Here is an 18,333-nt window from a genome sequence, read left to right on the forward strand (position 1 = left end):
GACACATCTGCCAGCTGCTCAGGATTTGGTGCCGCGGTAACATGGAGGGCATCCACTGCCCATGGCCGTGTAAGTGACTACAGCACTCAATTTTTAAGCCAGTGGTTCCTTTCAGGGCTCCACAGGTATCTTTGTGGGATATCACAAGCCTCCACCCACAAAAGCATCCATGAGGTCATAGGCACCACTATTGCAAAGGCATACAACTTTGTACATTTCACCCGGGACCAGGAAAGCCAGGATGTAAGAGCGATTGGATTTGCCCAGATCTCAGGTTTCTCACGGGTGCAGGGTCGCATTGACTGCACTCATGTGGTGCTCAGGTCTCCAACACAACAAACGGTCAACTATGTTAACCACCAGGGCTTCCATTTGGTGAATTTGCAGCTTGTGTGCGACCACCACAAACACATCCTGTAGGTGTGCGCACAGTCCCCAGCAATTGTCCTTGACTCCTACATTCTCAGTTGGTCACAGATCCCTGGCGCCTTCCAGGGTCCACAGAGGCTGCAGGTGTGGCTTCTCAGGGTCAAGGGCTACCCACAAAGGATGTGGCTGATGACACCTGCGTGGCTGCCTCAGACTGCAGCTGAGCGAAGGTATAACAAGGCTCATGCTGCAGTTCGCACCTTGGTGAGCAAACAATGTTGAAAATGAAGTTCCAATGCCTGGACTGGTCTGGTGGAGCCCTGCAATACAGTCCACAGAGATTGTCACGCATCGTCGTCACCTGCCACGCCCTTCACAACCTGGCGCTGCAATGGGGAGACAAGCTGGCTGAGGAGGAGATGGAGGAGCTCGAGGTCTCCTCGGATGGGGAGGACATCGACCGGGATGAGGGTGAGGAAGTCCTCGAAGGCAACAATGACGGCAATGAGGCCATCGCATTGACCAGGTGAGGCAAGTGAGCTCCGGAGGCCCTCACAGCTGCTTGATTTATGGAGAATGATGACGACAGTGCGACACTCCATAGACCTTCACATAGCCTCTGTTTAATGTCTGACTCCTGTCTGGCTGAGGGCAGTTTGCTTGCGCTCTGTGATCAGGGTCATGTCATAGAGACGCAGACTTGAAACTTCAAATACACCTGATCCTTTGTCAGCCTTCAGCACCTGATCCCTTCAGGAGCACAGAGTCCCTAGACACAGATGCTGAAGAGATGGGGACCAGCCCCACCCTAAAGGTGCTGAGAGCACACAGAAAGAATGACGGAACTCTGTGACGCATGCCCATGACATTCTGGCAGCAATGACAAGCACCATTCAGGTGAAGGCCTCAGTAATGTGTCCAGCGAGTGAGGCCGGACTATCACTTTGGCCTGAAGGCTGCACAAAGCACAGGAAAGAGGCCCTGGACTGAGACAGCTGCTTTCATCTTGTGCAGAAAGAGCGAAACGATCACTGCTCATCAGAACAAGGAGCCATAGGCAGGATGACATTCTTGGGAGTTTATTTACAATGGTGCACATTATGTACAAGTGACTAACACCCGAGCCCGGGCTGTGCAACTACATCTTTTTAACTTTCCTAACCCTGCCGCTACGTCTATGTGCTCCTCTGACATCCACAGCGGAGGTGGAGGCAGCTTTGGCGGGTGTCCTCTGGAGGGCCAAGACCTGGAGGGCCCCGGCCTGCTGAGTGGCAGTGGCACCCTCTTTGTCCTGTGGAGCTGGAGCTGCTGGGATCACAGGAAGATGGGATTTAGATAGGCCGGACACTCCTGGAGTCACATGGGTGGATGGCCCCAGGGTGTGCATCTGATGATCCTCCTCCCTATGAGTGCCCGAGGGCCCCTGGCTGACTCCTCCAGAAGGGCAAGCTGGAGTGAGATCGAGCTGCCCTGCACCGTCTCACATACACACTGTTGGAAGCCATCTATGCCGTCAGCGATGGCGTTCAGCCCGCATAGCAGTGCAGGAGCGATGCCCACACCAAGGTCGCCATGTAGCTACCATCCTACCAGTTGACCTCAGTGCATTGGCATGCCAGCACCATCACCTCAGTCTGAAGGCGGACAGGGTCTTCCATTGTTCCTTGCAATCTGTGGAGTGCAGCGGACATCCCTTCCTGATGTTCCCTTGCGTGCCTTTACAACTCTAGCAACTGAGGTATGACCGAGTCCAGAGGCTCATCATCTGATTCGGACTCAGCAGCTTTCTGGCCTCCAACAGCCCTCTGAGTGCTGGAGACCTGGGAAGTCCCTGCTGTGGATCAGACTGTGCAATGTGCTCAGCAGCATATATCCAGAACCAAGATCGTATCAAGTACAGACACCAAATGGCATGACAGTGCAACGAAACTGATACCAATTCAGAACAATACCCCATCCAGAAACACTGAGCAGTCTTATTGCCAATAGAGCATGGTGTAAGACACAGCCCAAACAAAGCATCCCTAATCAGCATTCTGAAAATGCACAACAGTCTCCAAACAAGATCACCGTAAATAAATCTGGATGGATACTTTTCAAGGATTTGTAAAATTATTGTTTTATATAATGGTATATTCAGACACAATATTATTTTCTTTTGTTGTCACGTAAATGTCATATTTGATTATTTAAGGGTAAACTTCTAGTTTAGAAAAAATGGGGGCTGTTGCGATATGATGTACTGAAGAGAGTGTATTTAAACTGCTGCCAATCACTATCACTTTGACACAAAATGTGATGTATCAGTCCCATGATTTGAACTCAGTCGAGAAAGCAGCAGTCGAGGTCAGATGTATTATCCAGTCTTCCAGTTAACATTGTATCTGTATAGTCTTATCTTCAAATAAAGAACTCACATTTATGTTTCACCAATTCTTGTATGATTGGTATGTTTACGTTAAGTAGAAGAACGTAACACCTACTGCTTCAGTAAGCTGAGCACTGAACCTGACCATACTTTTGAAAAGTCCATCTCAGAATAAGATTTAACTCAAACTTGTATAAATGGATAAATTTAAGCCCCTTTACCCAATTCTCCAAATATAACAAGATTGTTATATTTGCACTGCTGTAACACACAGCACACTGGCAGCTTTAAGATGTTGTGGAAATGCAAAGGGAGATTTAATTGAATTTAGATGGACAGTTGATAACAGAGCTAGGTCTGAATTTATGATGGAAAGCACAAGGTTAATTTCTAACACTCTAGAAATATGATTTGCTACTTTTATGAACTAAGCATTTGGACAGGTCCCAGAGGCAATTATTAGTTGACAGATGCTGCTGCCTCTCAGTCTTGTGTTAAATTGGTTCATTGCCTCAGAGAAAAAACATTCATGCACCAATTTTAGGAAAAAAATATATTTATTTAAAAAATGATTATACAGGATAAACATAGATTAATCAAAATTATTGCTGTACAGTACACAGATGTGACATATATTAGTAAGAATTGTATTCATGAACATATAGATATAGTTTGATCACTGTCTGTATTAACTGAGTTTTTACATTAATTTTTTTAAAGAAAATCATAGGGTGATAGTGGTCAATGGCAAGAATACAATGAGGATAATAATGAATTAGCACCCTGCTTTACATTTCAGCGCATTTTACACTCTGCCTGGTTTAGAAAATGGGCTGTCAATTCACTTTCAGCCCACTTTATGTGACTGACATTGAACAATTTTACCCCTTGAATTTTAAAATGAATGCAAACAGATGGAAGTTTCAAAATGGAGTATTGTTTGAAGGATCAGGCACTGCAAACACAAACAGCAGGCATCCATTTGCTGCAGATATTGTTTGGTATTTTGGACATGAGTGGGAAGTGAGGGAGACTATCTGTTGCTTCCGCATTAAAAATAAATTTAAAAAAACATATTTTCATGATCTTACTGGTTAAAACATGAACATGGTATATCCAGTTATAAATGATGAATGAGACAAATAAAATTACTCCAAAATTTGTGTAACCATACAATGCCTCACCTAAATATGTTTGGCCCTGACATTGGAAAGTGTTCTATTCGCCAGCACGAACATTTCTGACCATTAAGAGCACAAAATTTAAATAACATTGAGTAAGGATGAAATAGATTAGAAAGTCACTTCACTGCAATTGGCATGTTATTGCAGTTAATGATAATGTGCTAGTGCCTACTTTAAGACCGAACTTTCTATGCACAGTTGCTGAGTCAAGGGAGCTATCAGAGATGAGAAGGAACCACATGAGTTTACAACCCAGCTTGTCGACTGTACACTAGGGCAATTCAGAACTAATCCCAATACCCTATATTTGCTCCATTGTCCTGTATCATCTTCTAATTCAAAATATTTATCCAGTTTCCCCTTTAAAGATGCAATGGTCTATGCGTCAACTATGACCCATGCCAAAGTATTCTGCACTCCAATCACCTTCTGTGTAAAGGCATTTCTCTATTGTCTCTCCTCCTGCTCACAATTTAAAACTTATGCCTACTTATAACTGACACCCTATCAAAACAAAGTCTTTCCCTATTTACTCTACTAAAACCCTTCTCTAATTTAAAACACCTTTATCATATCTTCTCTTCATCTTTTCTATTTCAGCAGAAAGAGTCCAGCACTTGAATTTCAATACAGGGTCAGGAACCTGACTTTTCAATAGCTTCCCAGTCCCAACCTCATGCCACTTCTGCACTGCTCACGCAATACTATCTTCAAATGTAGATGCGCTAATAAGGCCAGAGGCAACCTCCGCACCGCACCCAATTAGTAGCACTGAGTACTACCAGAGATGCCTGTTAAACATGATCATCAAAGGTAGACGGCAGCTGTGATAGGGCCTGCCATTGCCTTACAGAAGAGAAAAAGACATTGAAGGGTCAACAGCCTAAATGTGCAGAAAAGTAGCCAAACAGCCATATAAAAGACACTGCATCTAATCCAGAACAAAAGCACCTAGTGACAACATTTTTCATCATAAAAGAAAATTACATTATTGTTCCCCAAATTGAACACAACAGATGTGCACTAATGTGCAACAGACAGTTTGCGTTTGGTGATTTGCTAATTGAAATTCGCTCTCTGGCCCTCCCTGGCCTGTTAACAAACTCATCAAGGAGCTTGATGGGCAATTTATTGGAGGAGAGAAGGTTCCTGATTGCCCCCCTCCCCAACCCTTATCCTTGCTTTGAAAATTCCAGCGCAACCTGGAGACATCGCAATTCTGCCATGCCATTACTATTTTCAAAGCACACTCACTCCCATTCTCTCCCCCACGAGCGATTGAAGTCTTGCTCCAGTATCTCCTCATAACTGCAGTTTTCTATTTCTGCCATAATCTTGAAGAATTAATCTTGTATGCTGTCTATTGCTTTAATGTCCTTCCTGGAATGAGGTGTCCTGCACACGGTGTTCTAACTGTGGCCTAATCAATGTTTTCTACAAATTTAGCAACATTGTCCCCATTATTTTCACTTCCATGCTTAGCACGAGCAGCTGCCTATATCAGACAAGCGGCACTAATCATTAGCACTGGAGTCAATTACAGAGGCATTGCTTGTAAAAAGTTTTGGGCAGCTCAATAAATTATTCACACCTCAATAATCTTCATGTTTTTATCAATTTAAAAAGCTCTGCAGATTTCTACAGTTGGTCTTCAAGCAGCCGTTTGCATTTTGTTAAGTACGATTACATTAGTGATGAGATTTGTCATACTGTAGAGGCAGTTGCTAAGTAGAGACTTCAGGCATTCTACATCAAGCATGTATGTTTAAAATACGTTGTAATGTTTGATTTTTGGTTTTCCGGTTCACTGTGTACAATAGGCAAATCACAGTAATGTCAATGCACTCATTAAATGTGGTTGGGCAGTAGTTACTTTTTTTTACAAATCTATTTATAATAACCAAAATGCTGTTGGCTTTATCCACCTACACTCCCAATTTTCAGGAATTTATATATTTGAAGCTGCTAGTTTTCTCTATTTCTCCATTCCTTTCCATTGAGCGTATACTGCTATTCCTTGCTTTTCCCCCCAGTTATATTCCATCACATTTATTGGCATCAACTTGCAACTGGAACTTGTTTATTTACTCCTCTAAACTGCCTGTATCTTAATGAAATATTTTACAGTTATTGCTTAGTCTTTATCTAACCTATTCCTTTTCTGTCATCTGTTACATTTTGACATTGTGCTTCCTATGTTCGAAAATTCTATGAGCAACAAGGAAAGCACCTGGAATTGCAGGAAACCTATTGGCATGAGAAGGAAATTGTTTAGGAGGTAGGAGACAAGCCAGGATATGTACTCCAGTTGGCAGGATACAACAAGTGATGCCCCCAGGGATCAGTTTCTTTATCAATGGCTTAGATGAAAGAATTAGGAAGCTCTATATCCAAATTTGCTGATGATACTAAGTGGCACAGGGAGCAATGTAGATAGGAGCAAAAAATTGCAAAAGAACATCAGTAGATAAAATGACTAGATAAAACTGTGGCAGATGGAATATGCTATGGGAAAACATCAGATCACCCAACTTTGGACTTAAGAAAATTAGATAAACATATTTCCTAAATAGTGAGAAATTAGCACCAGTGGTGGAGCGGAAAAAATGACATGCTCATGCACAGAAATTACTAAAAACTAATGGACAGGTAAGAAAATAATTTAAAAGGCTATTAAAATGTTTGTTGTTTCAAGGGGCTGGAATACAGTGAGGTGCAAGTTATGCTGCAGTTGTGTAAAGTTCGGCTTGGACCACACCTGGAGCACTACATTTAGTTCTGGGCACTGCACCTCAGGAAGTATATACTGACCTTGCAGTGCAGATTCACCAGAATACCACCAGTGCTAAAAGTGTTAAATTATGAGGCCAGGTTGTGTAGACTCAGCCTGTATCCCCATGAATATACAGATTTCTAATTCTTCTCCATTCAAAGCAACACTAACACTCATGGCATATTTCCACCAAGAAAGAGAGAGGGTAAATTGGATGACAAGAGTTATGATCTCCCAATCACTCCTTGCTACATTTGTGCATTTCCTACTGATTGAAATAGTTTTTTGGCCTTCATCGCCAGGAATAAAGATGTCTTGCTGCAATTATATAGAGCATTGAGGGGACCACATTTGGAGTATTGTGTAGTTTTGGTCTCCTTACCTAAGAAAATAAATACTTGCCACGGAGGGAGCTCAATGGAGGTTCACCAGGCTAATCCCTGAGGTGGCAGGATAGTTTTATGAGGAGAGATGGAGGAAACTGAGCCTGTATTCTCTGGAGTTTCAAAGAATGAGAGGTGATCTCATTGAAATTTTCAAAATTCTTACAGAGCATGACAGGATAGATGTAGATGGAATGTTACCACTGGCTGGTGAGTCCAGAACCAGAAGCAACAGTCTCAGAATAAGGGGCAGGCCATTTAAGACTGAGACGAGGAGGAATTTCTTCACTCAAAAGGTGTTGAACCTTTGGAATTCTCTACCCCAGAGGGCTGTGAGAGCTCAATCATTGAGCATGTACAAGCCAGAGAAGAATAGGTTTCTGGATGCTAATGACATCAAAGGATAGTGCAGGAAAGTGGTGTTGAGGTAGATGATCACCCATGATCTAATTGAATGGTGGAGCAGGCACAATGGGCTGAATGGCCTAATTCCGCTCCTATATTCTTATGCTCCTATGACACTAGAATGATATTTTCATGTTGACCCTTCTAACTGGGGAATGAGGCATTGTACAAAGAGCAGTAAGGAGGAAAGTATAATTTAGGAACAGTTAGGGACATTGTGGATTTCAATTGATCTATGTTATAATTGCATTCATTTAGTAAACTAGAGTTCCCTTATTTGGTATTTTAAGTCAAACGTTAATGGTCAACATCTTCATCAAAATACTAAACAAAGGCATTGTGTACAAATGCATTCATGCATTTATTACCAAGATCCCACATCTTGGGCAGAATTTTCTGCCTGTCGGGTGGGCAGGGAGCCGATCCCCGCCAGAGAAGCGGGCCCCGCCGGCATTTTACGTGGGCAGGCCAATTAAGGCCCGCCCAGCGTGATGTCCGCCGGGAAGTGCTATGTGCTTCCTGTGCGGGCGGGGGGGATTCCCCAGATGCCAGAGTGCACTCTTTCGCCCATGCGCACGAAAGATCGCACATCTCCCTGAGGTTAAGTGCTGCCTCAGGGAGATCACTTACAGCTGTATAAACTTTAAAAATAGAAAAATAATAAAATCCTTAACATGTCCCCCTCATGTGACAATGTCACATGAGATGAGACATGTTCATAAATTTCACTGAAACTTTAATAAACTTTTTCAAACCCTACACGAAACCTCATCCCGCTGGTGGATGAGGTTTCATGTTTTTTCAGAAGCCCGCCAGGGCTCCTGGCCTGCCCACCAACCTTAAGGTTGGACGGGCAGCGCCTTTAATTGTTTTAATTATCCTGTCAACGGCCTCAATTGGCCATTGACAGGTTGGCGGGCGGACAGCTGATCTCACTGTGCCCTGCCTTCCTAAAAATTTAAATGGGGCGCGGTGACATCAGGAGTTCCACCCAACATCATTCCGCGTCATTTTGCCATCGGCGAGCGGGACCCCGTCCCCTGTTCGCCGATGGCAAAATCCAGCCCCTTGTTTTCAATTCATTACACGAAGAAAGTTCCCAAAATAATTAAGTTTTATTAAAACATTCTTGAAAAAGAAGCTTTTGACCTGAATTTTAATCAAAGACAAGCATTGAACTGATAAGGCAGAATCTTCTAGCTGACGTGCGTATGGCAGAGCCTGCACGTCAGCGCTGAAACTGTCGCGCGAGCGTCCCAACGTCAGTGCGCGGCATTACGATATTTTGGTCGGCGGGCGCGCTATGCAGCGGGCGCGCGCCCACCATTAATTAAAGGCCACATTAAGGCCCTTAACTTGCCAATCGTCGACGATTTTGAGAGGCCCGTGTGAACTTCAGCTCGGCACACAGGCCCAACGGGCAAGTGGGTAGGTGATTTTTTTACAAACCTCATCCAGCGGCAGGATGAGGTTTGATAGCGGTTTTTTAAAAGTTTAATAAAGTTTTTGTTTATTTCATTAACATGTCCCATCTCGTGTGACATTTTCACATGAGGGGGACATGATAATGAATTTTTTATTGTTCTATTTTTTATACTTGCCAGCCTTTCAGCGATCTCCCTGAGGCAGCACTTTGCCTCAGGGAGATGTGCACTCTTTCGTGCACATGCTCGAAAGAGCACACTCTGACAGTTGGGGAATCCCTCCCCCTCCCCCCCGCACAGGAAGCGCATAGCGCTTCCCGTCGGGCAGCCTGCTAGGTGGGCCTTAATTGGCCCGCCCACTCAAAATGTCGGCAGGGCCCGTTTCGGCAGCGGTGATCGGCTGCCCACCCGCTGCCGAGCCGGTGGGGGCGGGGGGGGGCCCACCCGCCCATCAAGGGCAAAATTCTGCCCTATGTGATTCATTTTGCTCTAAATTTGAAAAAAAAATCAACCAGAGATAAATCTAATTTAAAAAGCATTTTGAATGATGCTTGTTGCCATCTGCTGGTTTAAAAATATTCACCATTATAATGGATTCCTGGGATCAGGAGCCTATTGAAGTAAAGTTCCAATTCAGCCACTCTGGAGGAAAGCTGGCAGTCTTGCTATTTTGATGACTCACCCAGTTGCTGACTAGCTGCTTCTTGAGTAGAATCTCTAATATTGCAGAAGGAGAGAAAGAATAAAAAAGGAAGTGAACCCTTCCAAAGTGGCTGTTGCTGTGAAATGGTCTGTGTTGGGTAGGGTAGCAAGTCGTAGGTATATTTGTACTTCATGGAATATTAATGTATGATTCTTCCTACAGGGCAGGCCATAATAAAATTCTATTTTTGTAGCCCCAAAATGTGGTTCCTTTTATAGGTTCAATATGAAAGACTTTAAAATGACAAAAAAAAATCTGAAGAGTCTGAGGCTATTCATAAATCATTTAACTGGTGAGGTTAATAAAAATAGATTATGATGAACCCACCTGATCCAAAATAAAAATTAATGAGACATTTTTTTGGAGGAAGAGCTGATATCATAAGTGTAAAGTTTACTGCTTATTTGTTTCAATGCAAGGAAGAAAAACAAAATTTAATGACTGGAATTGAAATTTATTCCAATTCATGCAAACTACTGACTACCTCTAAAGATTGTTCTACTAGCACTGCAGTGTAAATATTGCCAATCGTGTGCAAATGGATATTCGTAAGATGACTTCAAAGGAGTGTAAAATTGGGCAGGGTGGGTGCGGTTCTGATCCGACATCCTATTTCCACTGGGGAGATTTGTATAGATTTGGAAATTCTGTATCTGCATAGAAATGAAAGTGATTTTTGTATTGCTGCAAAAAGGCAAGGGTTATTTCCTCTTGTATTAAAAATTTAATAATTATTTTTATACATTAAATTGAGATATGCGTCACCATATAGTACAGTTGGCTTTGATATGTGTACATATTAAAGAAATAAAATAAACCTTTATAGTTCCTTCCATTGCATACATTCCAAAAGAAATGTATCACCGCAAAGTGGGTGAGTCAAAAATACAGGATTAGATCATTAATTTGCTTCAAAACAAGCTCCTTTTGTCATGATGCAGAACGCATAAAATCTTGGTTTATGCATTTACTTAAACCTATTATTTGTTTTAAAGAAAAAGCTATGGTCAAAGCCAACAATAATGAACGATAAATATCTCTGCCTTTGAAATGGACCATAATTCATGGGGAAGGTATCCCAGAAGTGTCGAGAAGAGCTATTTATCAGATCTTAGTCCTGACCTGGAAAAATTCTCAATTCAACTCACAACATAATTACACCTTCTGCAAATGTGTAAGATGCTTAATTCCACTAGTGCATTATGCATGGTTTTATTCATTAACTGCTGAGTTATTCAAACCAAATAATAATTGTACCCTTCCCTTTAGGTCTGTGGAGCTGGAAATTATTTTACAAATGTTGCCTTAGTTCAGGTGCATAAAACAGGTAAGGACAGTTTTCATTCAATTGTCAGTTACAGCCAGTAATTAAACTATACTAGCTTGTAGTAACTTAATTAATACCAACACATTTTGTCTTTTCTCTTTCCTCACTGTAAAAACTTAGCAAGATGTGATATCCTGTCTGATTGGAATTGAATGATTTACAAATGGTCTTGAATTTTAAGGCAGGGAAGTGATGGCTCAGTGACAATTCTTATACCTCTGAATTGAGTCACAAGATTGTGGGTTCAAGACCCAGTCCATAGATTTGAGCATATAATCCAGGCTGGCACTTCAGTGCACTGTGAGAGTGCTGCACTGCTGAAGCTTCTGTGTTTCAGATACAACAGTAAATTGGGGGAGGCAGTGATGTAGTCGTAATGTCACCGGACTATTAATCCAGAGGCCCAAGCAAATGCTCTGGGAACATAGGTTCAAATCCCATCACCGCAGCTGGTAGAATTTAAATTCAGTTAATAAACCTGGAATTGAAAAGCTAGTCTCAGCAATAGTGACCGTGTCACTAATTGTCGTAAAACCCAGTTGGTTCACTAATGCCCTTTGGGGAAGGAAATATGCCATCCTTACCTGGTTTGGCCGACAAGTGACTCCAGACCTCCTAAATGGCCTAGCAAGCCACTCAGTTGTCAGAATGAAACCGGATGGACCACCTGGCATCCACCTAGGCACCAGAAACATGTGGTGGCTTGTGCTAAAAATAAGAGAGGTGACAGGCTAGACAAGCAACAGTCTGACATAGTCATACTCATGGGGCTGAATTTTTCCATTGGTGAGCAGGGGGTGTGGCCCGCTCACCGACGCGAAAATGACGTGGGATGACATCAGGGGGAACCCCCGACATCATCCCTCCCCATTTAAATCTTCAGGAAGGCGGGGGCACAGTGAGATCAGCTGTCCGCCCGCCGACCTGTCAATGACAAATTGAGGCCATTGACAGGATAATTAAAACAATTAAAGTCCCTCCCCGTCCAATCTTAAGGTTGGTGGGCAGGGCAGGAGCCCCGGCGGGCTTCTGAAAAAACATGAAACCTCATCCACCAGCGGGATGAGGTTTCATGTAGGGTTTAAAAAAGTTTATTAAAGTTTCAGTGAAATTTATGAACATGTCCCATCTCTTGTGACATTGTCACATGAGGGGGACATGTTATGGATTTTTTTATTTTTCTATTTTTAAAGTTTATAAAGCTGTCAGCGATCTCCCTGAGGCAGCACTTAGTCTCAGGGAGATGTGCGCTCTTTCGTGTGCATGTGCGAAAGAGCACATTCTCACGTTTGAGGAATTCCCCCCCCACCCCCGCCCGCACAGGAAGCGCATAGTGCTTCCCGGTGGACGTCATGCTGGGCGGGCCTTAATTGGCCTGCCCACTTCTCCAGCGGGGATCGGCTCCCCGCCGGAGATTGGGTCGGGCCTGCCCGCCCGACAGGCAGAAAATTCTGCCCATGGAATCATACCTTGCAGAGAATGTCCTAGACACCACCATCCCAATCCCTGGGAATGTCCTGTCCCACCGGCAGCACAGACCGAGCAGAGGTGGCAGCACAGTGATATACAGTCAGGATGGAGTTGCCCTGAGAGTTCTGAACATCATCTCTGGATGTCACCTCATGGCATCAGGTCAAACATGGGCAAGGAAACCTCCTGCTGGTTACCACCTATTGCCCCCCTCCCCCCATCCCCATCAGCTGACGAATCAGTGCTCCTCCATTTTGAACGCCACTTGGAGAAAACACTGAGGGTGGCAAGGGCACAGAATATACTCTGGGTGGCGGACTTCAATGTCCATCAACAAGAGTGGCTCGGTAGCACTGCTAATAACCAAGCTAGCCAAATCCCAAATGACATTGCTGCTAGACTGGGTCAGCAGCATGTGGTGAGGGAACCAACTAGAGGGAATAAACTACTTGAACCCATCCTCACCAACCTACCTGTCACAGATGCATTTGTTCATGACAGTGTTGCAGGTGTGACCACCATACAGTGCTTGTGGAAACAAATCCTCCATCATGTTGTGTGGCACTACCACCGTGCAAAATGGGAACGATTTCAAACAGATCTAGCAACTCAAAACTAGGCATCCATGAGGTGCTGTGGGCCATCTGCAGTAGCAGAATTGTATACAAACTCAATCTGTAACCTCATTGCCCAGCATATCCCTCATCCTACAATTATCATCAAACCGGGGGATCAGCCCTGGTTCAATGAAGAGTGCAGGAGGGCATGCTAGGAGCAGCACCAGGGATAGCCAAAAATTAGGTGTCAACTTGGTGAAGCTGTAGCACAGGACTACTTGCGTGCCAAACAGCGTAAGCAGCATGTGATTGAAAGAGCTAAGCTATCCCACAACCAATAGATCGGATATAAGCTCTGCAGTCCTGCCACATCCAGCCATGAATAGTGGTGGATAATTAAACAACCAACTGGATGCGGAGGTTCCACAAATATCCCCAAAGATGGAGGAGCCCAGAACATCAGTGCAAAAGACAAGGTTGAAGCATTTGCAAAAATCTTCATCCAGAAGCGCTAAGTGGGTGAACCATCTCGGCCTCCTCCGGAGAACCCCAGTAACATAGATGCCTGTCTTCAGCCAATTCAATTCATTCCACATGATATCAAGAAAAGGCTGAAGATTCTGGATACTGCAAATGCTTATGGGCCCTGACAACATTCTGGCAATTATACTGAAAACCTGTGCTCCAAAGCTAGCTGCATCCATATCCAGGCTGTTCCAGTACAGGTACAACACTGACATCCACTCGGCCCAGTCCTGTCCACAGAAAGTGGGATAAATCCAAACTGGCCAATTGACGGCCCATGAGTCTGCTCTCGATCATCAGCAAAGTGATGGAAGGGGTTGTCATTCAGTCAAATGGCACTTACTCAGCAATAACCTGCTCACTGACACTCTGTTTGGGTTCTGACAGGGCCACTCAGCTCCTGACCTCATTAAACCTTAGTCCAAACATGGACAAAAGAGTTGAACTCCGAGAGTGAGGTGAGAGTGACTGCCCTCAACATCAATGCAGCATTTGACCGAGTGTGACATCAAGGAGCCCTAGCAAAACTGGAGCCAATGAGAATCAGGGGGAAAACTCTTCACTGGTTGGAGTCATGCCTAGCACAAAGGAAGATGACTGTGGTTGTTGGAGGTCAATCATCTCAGTGCCAGGACATCACTGCAGGAATTCCTCAGGGTAGTGTCCTCGGTCCAACCATCTTCAGCTGCTTCATCAATGACCTGCCTTCCATCATAAGGTCAGAACTGAGGATCTTCGCTGTTGAGTTCACACTGCTCAGCACCATTTGTGACTCCTCAGGTACTGAAGCAGTCCATACCCATATGCAACAAGGCCTGGACAACATTCTGGCTTGGAATAATAAGTGACAAGTAACATTCATGCCACACAAGTGCCAGGCAATGACCATCTCCAACAAGAGAGAATCCAACCATCTCTGCTTCAATGACATTCACTGGCATTACTGTCGCTGAATCCCCCACTATCAACAGCTTGGGGATTACCATTGACCAGAAACTGAATTCGACCAGCCATATGGATACTGTAGCCATAAAAGTAGATCAGAGGCTAGGAATTATGCATTGAGTAACTCAGCTCCTGACTCCCCATACCCAGTCCACCATCTACAAGGCACAAGTCAGGAGAGTGATGGAATACTCTCCACTTGCCTGAATGACTGCAGCTCCAACAATACTTAAGAAACTCAACACCATTCAGGACAAAGCAGCCTGCTTGATTGGCATCCCATCCACCAACTTCAACATCCATTCCTTCCACCAATGATGCACAATGGCAGCAGTGTGTACCATCTACAAGATCACTGCAGCAACTCACCAAGCCTCCTTTGACATCACCTTCCAAACTTGTGACCTCTACCACCTAGAAGGACAAGGGCAGCAGATGCATGGGGATACCACCACCTAGAAGTTCCCCTCCAAGTCACACACCATCCTGACTTGGAACTCTATCGCCATTCTTTCACTGTCATTGGGTCAAAATCCTGGAACTCCCTTTCTAACAGCACTGTGAATGCACCTACACCACGTGGACTACAGTGGTTCAAGAGGACAGATCACCACCACCTTCTCAAGGACAATTTAGGGTGAGCACTAAATGCTGGCCATGCCAGTGACACCCACATCCCTTGAAAGAATAAAAAGAACTGCTTTCTTAGGTCGATCCCTGACATTGTTTTGAAGACGAGCAGACCTGTTGAATTCATGACCTATATTTATTCCTCAACCAATGTCAATAAAACAGTTTATTTGGTCTATATTTCATAGCTGTTTGTGGGATCTTACTGTAAACATGGCTGCCATGTTACACTGCAATGGTGACTTCAGGTCAAAATATGGATGCATTGGCTGTAATGTGCTTTCAGACTGGAAAGGTATTATTTAAGTGCAATGTTTTTGGTGTCAAGTGCCTTAACATCTGTATTTTGCTTTCCTTGAGGTATTAAGAATAATTTTGTAAGGCCCACATATAATCCCTTCACGTGGCTTTTCAAATTGGTCTCCTGCCCAAACTACACATATGAGGTAATGAATTATTTTGTCATTTCATTGTTTCAAATAATTTGGATGACTGCTATAGACTGATTTGTATAATATAGTCTGCCAAACCCATACTCTACCTTCACAATATGTGCATCAGAAAAGTATTCTAATTGCCATACAAAATTTACCTGTAGAAGCACAAATCACCAAAAGGTTGCAGAGGCAGAATCACTGGCATCTGAAAGCAAGGAAAAACTACCTGTTGCCAATTGCACAGCTTCTTTTTCCCTTGAAATCCCACTGTCCCTTACAGCTAGTTTTGAATACTGGATCCCAGGTCCTAACAAACCATCCCATACCCAACATTTGAATGGAGAAAACATGAGAAGGATGGTGTAAGCAGCTAATTACCTCACCTTGCATAGCCAAAATCTGAAGCAAAAACAGGAAATGCTGGAAAAACTCAGCAGGTCTAGCAGCATCTGTGGAGAGAGAAGCAGAGTTAACGTTTTGAATCCATATGGCTCTTCTTCAGACCAGCTCTGAAGAAGGGTCATACTGACTTGAAACGTTAACTCTGCTTCTCTCTCCACAGATGCTGCTAGACTTGCTGAGTTTTTCCAGCATTTCCTGTTTTTGTTTCAGATTTCTAGCATCCACAGTATTCTGCTTTTATATTGCCAAAATCTGAACTGGCATGCCTTAGAGGCAGGAGTGCTCAGTGTAATGCATCCCTGAATGGCTTTCCTTCCATGAACTTTCCTATCCACTTAATACCGCTCAGGGGGAGACAGGAAGTAGAAAAATTAGAACTCTGCCTTTATTAGTTACAGCAGCAGGAAAAGTTGTATGCTGTTATCCATGGAAAAGTTTGAAGAACATTGGTATCTATAGATCAGCTTTATGATTTAAGTTAACACGAGCTCTCTTACTTGCTGCAGATGGGGACCTGGATTAGCTTCACCATTATGACCCAAACACTTCCAGGTAAAACACAGAACTATTCACTTATAGTACCAATGGATTAAAAGACATTTTCATGTAAGAAAAAGATGCACATATGTCATTGATCTTACCTTGTTTTCTTTTCAGTTGCTGTCTTTTCCCTGTTGGTATCTCTCCAGCTGATTTTCTGGGCTCAAAGAAAGCATTGCAAATATCAGAAAGATTTTAAAAATTATCCCAGCTACAGAACAGCTATGATTCCATTCATGTTATAAGAGCCTGAAGTCAGTGATGTTGATTTTGGCTTTGTGCGATTGTTAAAATAGGTGACTGTAAATCAGTAGCCAATTTTACATTTCTTCTGATGGATTTCAATAAAAATAAAATGGGGAATAACTACAAGAGGGGCCAGAGATTGCTGGAAAAATAAACAGTTTAAATTGTGCAAATGGAACAACATCATGAAACACATGAGGAATTTGAGGAAGCGACCATTTTTGCCAAGATAATAGCAGAGCGGAGCAAATCATCGAGGAAATTTTGGAAATTCACAGTTCACACATATCTCTTCCTCACCATAAGTTGCTGAATTATTCACACACTGACCTGGACTTTGTATGTAGAATAATGTTGAGGTTAGCTATGGTTAACATTATTACAGAGAAAATTAGCAGTAACTTCCAGCATCCTCACACGTTGCTATGCTCCTCCATTGGGTGCTCTGTAACAATCCTCATCAATCGACACTACATTGAAATAATTGCACTGGTGTGTACTTGGGGTGCTCCCCACTAATTTAAAATAAACAAAGTAATATAAAAATCATTTCATAAAACCATTATCCTTTTAAATCGTCATGCAACTGTCAAAATAAATAAATTCACAGTCCTCTGACAACGTGTTACTCTTGGCTCATAAGAAAACCTGAAAAGTAGCTTTAAATCCTCACTTCTGGATGTCCTCTGGCTCGGGATCCATGTCCTGACCGGTTTTCCATAACAAGGAGCTGATGCTGTTCGCCCACTCAGGCCTCAGGTTGAAATTGCAGATTTGGCCTGGATGATATCATTGAACCTGATCTGCAAATTTAAAATGGGAAGCTGCTTCCCTCCTGCTAGTGTTCGGCTCACCTGCTCAAGGCAGTGAGTTATTATTCGGAGGTATCAGGAAGGAAGTGGGATTTGAAAACGTAAGTGACACCTGTTATCTTATGGACAAACTGCCTGGTTTTCATCAGATGGTGGGGGGGCAGTTAAAATTGGGTGCTTGGCCCTTCTCATGTTCCTTGCTTCTCAAAAGAAATTATTTCCCAGACATATGACTGTAATGGTTACAGTGACCATGACTGCCTCCATGTCGGGCACCATGTAAGCTGGAGCAGGCACCATCTCACAGTTTGCCATATACTGTTGTTTAAGGAAGGTGACTGATGTTTAGTAAGTCAGGAGAGAAGATATTGCATCCCATCTTTCCAGAGGGGAGCAGGCAGAGAGAGCACTTGGTTTTTCAGGATAGTGGTCTGGATGCAGGGTGCATTGACTGCACACACTTAGCTTTGAGTGCAACATGTAAATTCAGAGATCTAGCAACGTTTACCACTCCATGAATATGCAGTTGATACTCAGTGTATCATACTCATCAATGCCCAGTATCCTAGCAGCAGTTCTGATGTCTTTATTCTGCTCCAGTCTACTGTAATATCAGCATGTGAGTCGCTAAGAGAGGCCAGAGGGTGTTTCCTGGGTAACAAAGATTATTTGTTGACCACCTGATGGATGACCCTGGTGTACAACCCAAACATAGGTGGGCAGCATGCACATAACATGATTCAAAAGAAAAATGCTAGGGGTGCAACAATGAAGTTTATTTAGCAATTTCTTTTAGACTTTAATATTAGGGCGGAACAAGATATTATACTGAC

General features: G+C 43.4%; 1 protein-coding gene across 2 annotated transcripts in view; it reads left to right on the forward strand.

Annotated features, from left to right (window-relative positions):
* The window catches only part of LOC144698676 (trans-2,3-enoyl-CoA reductase-like), a 205,644-nt gene extending 188,335 nt beyond the window's left edge, over nt 1–17,309 (forward strand). For both annotated transcript variants that reach the window (XM_078570507.1, XM_078570508.1), the window contains 4 exons: nt 10,879–10,936; nt 15,424–15,509; nt 16,409–16,454; nt 16,560–17,309. In XM_078570507.1, the coding sequence (XP_078426633.1) occupies nt 10,879–10,936; nt 15,424–15,509; nt 16,409–16,454; nt 16,560–16,687 (318 nt within the window). In that variant the 3' untranslated portion in view covers nt 16,688–17,309. The remainder of the gene's footprint in view (nt 1–10,878; nt 10,937–15,423; nt 15,510–16,408; nt 16,455–16,559) is intronic.
* Nucleotides 17,310–18,333: the final 1,024 nt, after the last annotated feature.

The sequence above is a fragment of the Cetorhinus maximus genome, chromosome 2 (assembly GCF_964194155.1).
Source record: "Cetorhinus maximus chromosome 2, sCetMax3.hap1.1, whole genome shotgun sequence".
In the NCBI taxonomy this organism is placed as follows: Eukaryota; Metazoa; Chordata; class Chondrichthyes; order Lamniformes; family Cetorhinidae; genus Cetorhinus; species Cetorhinus maximus.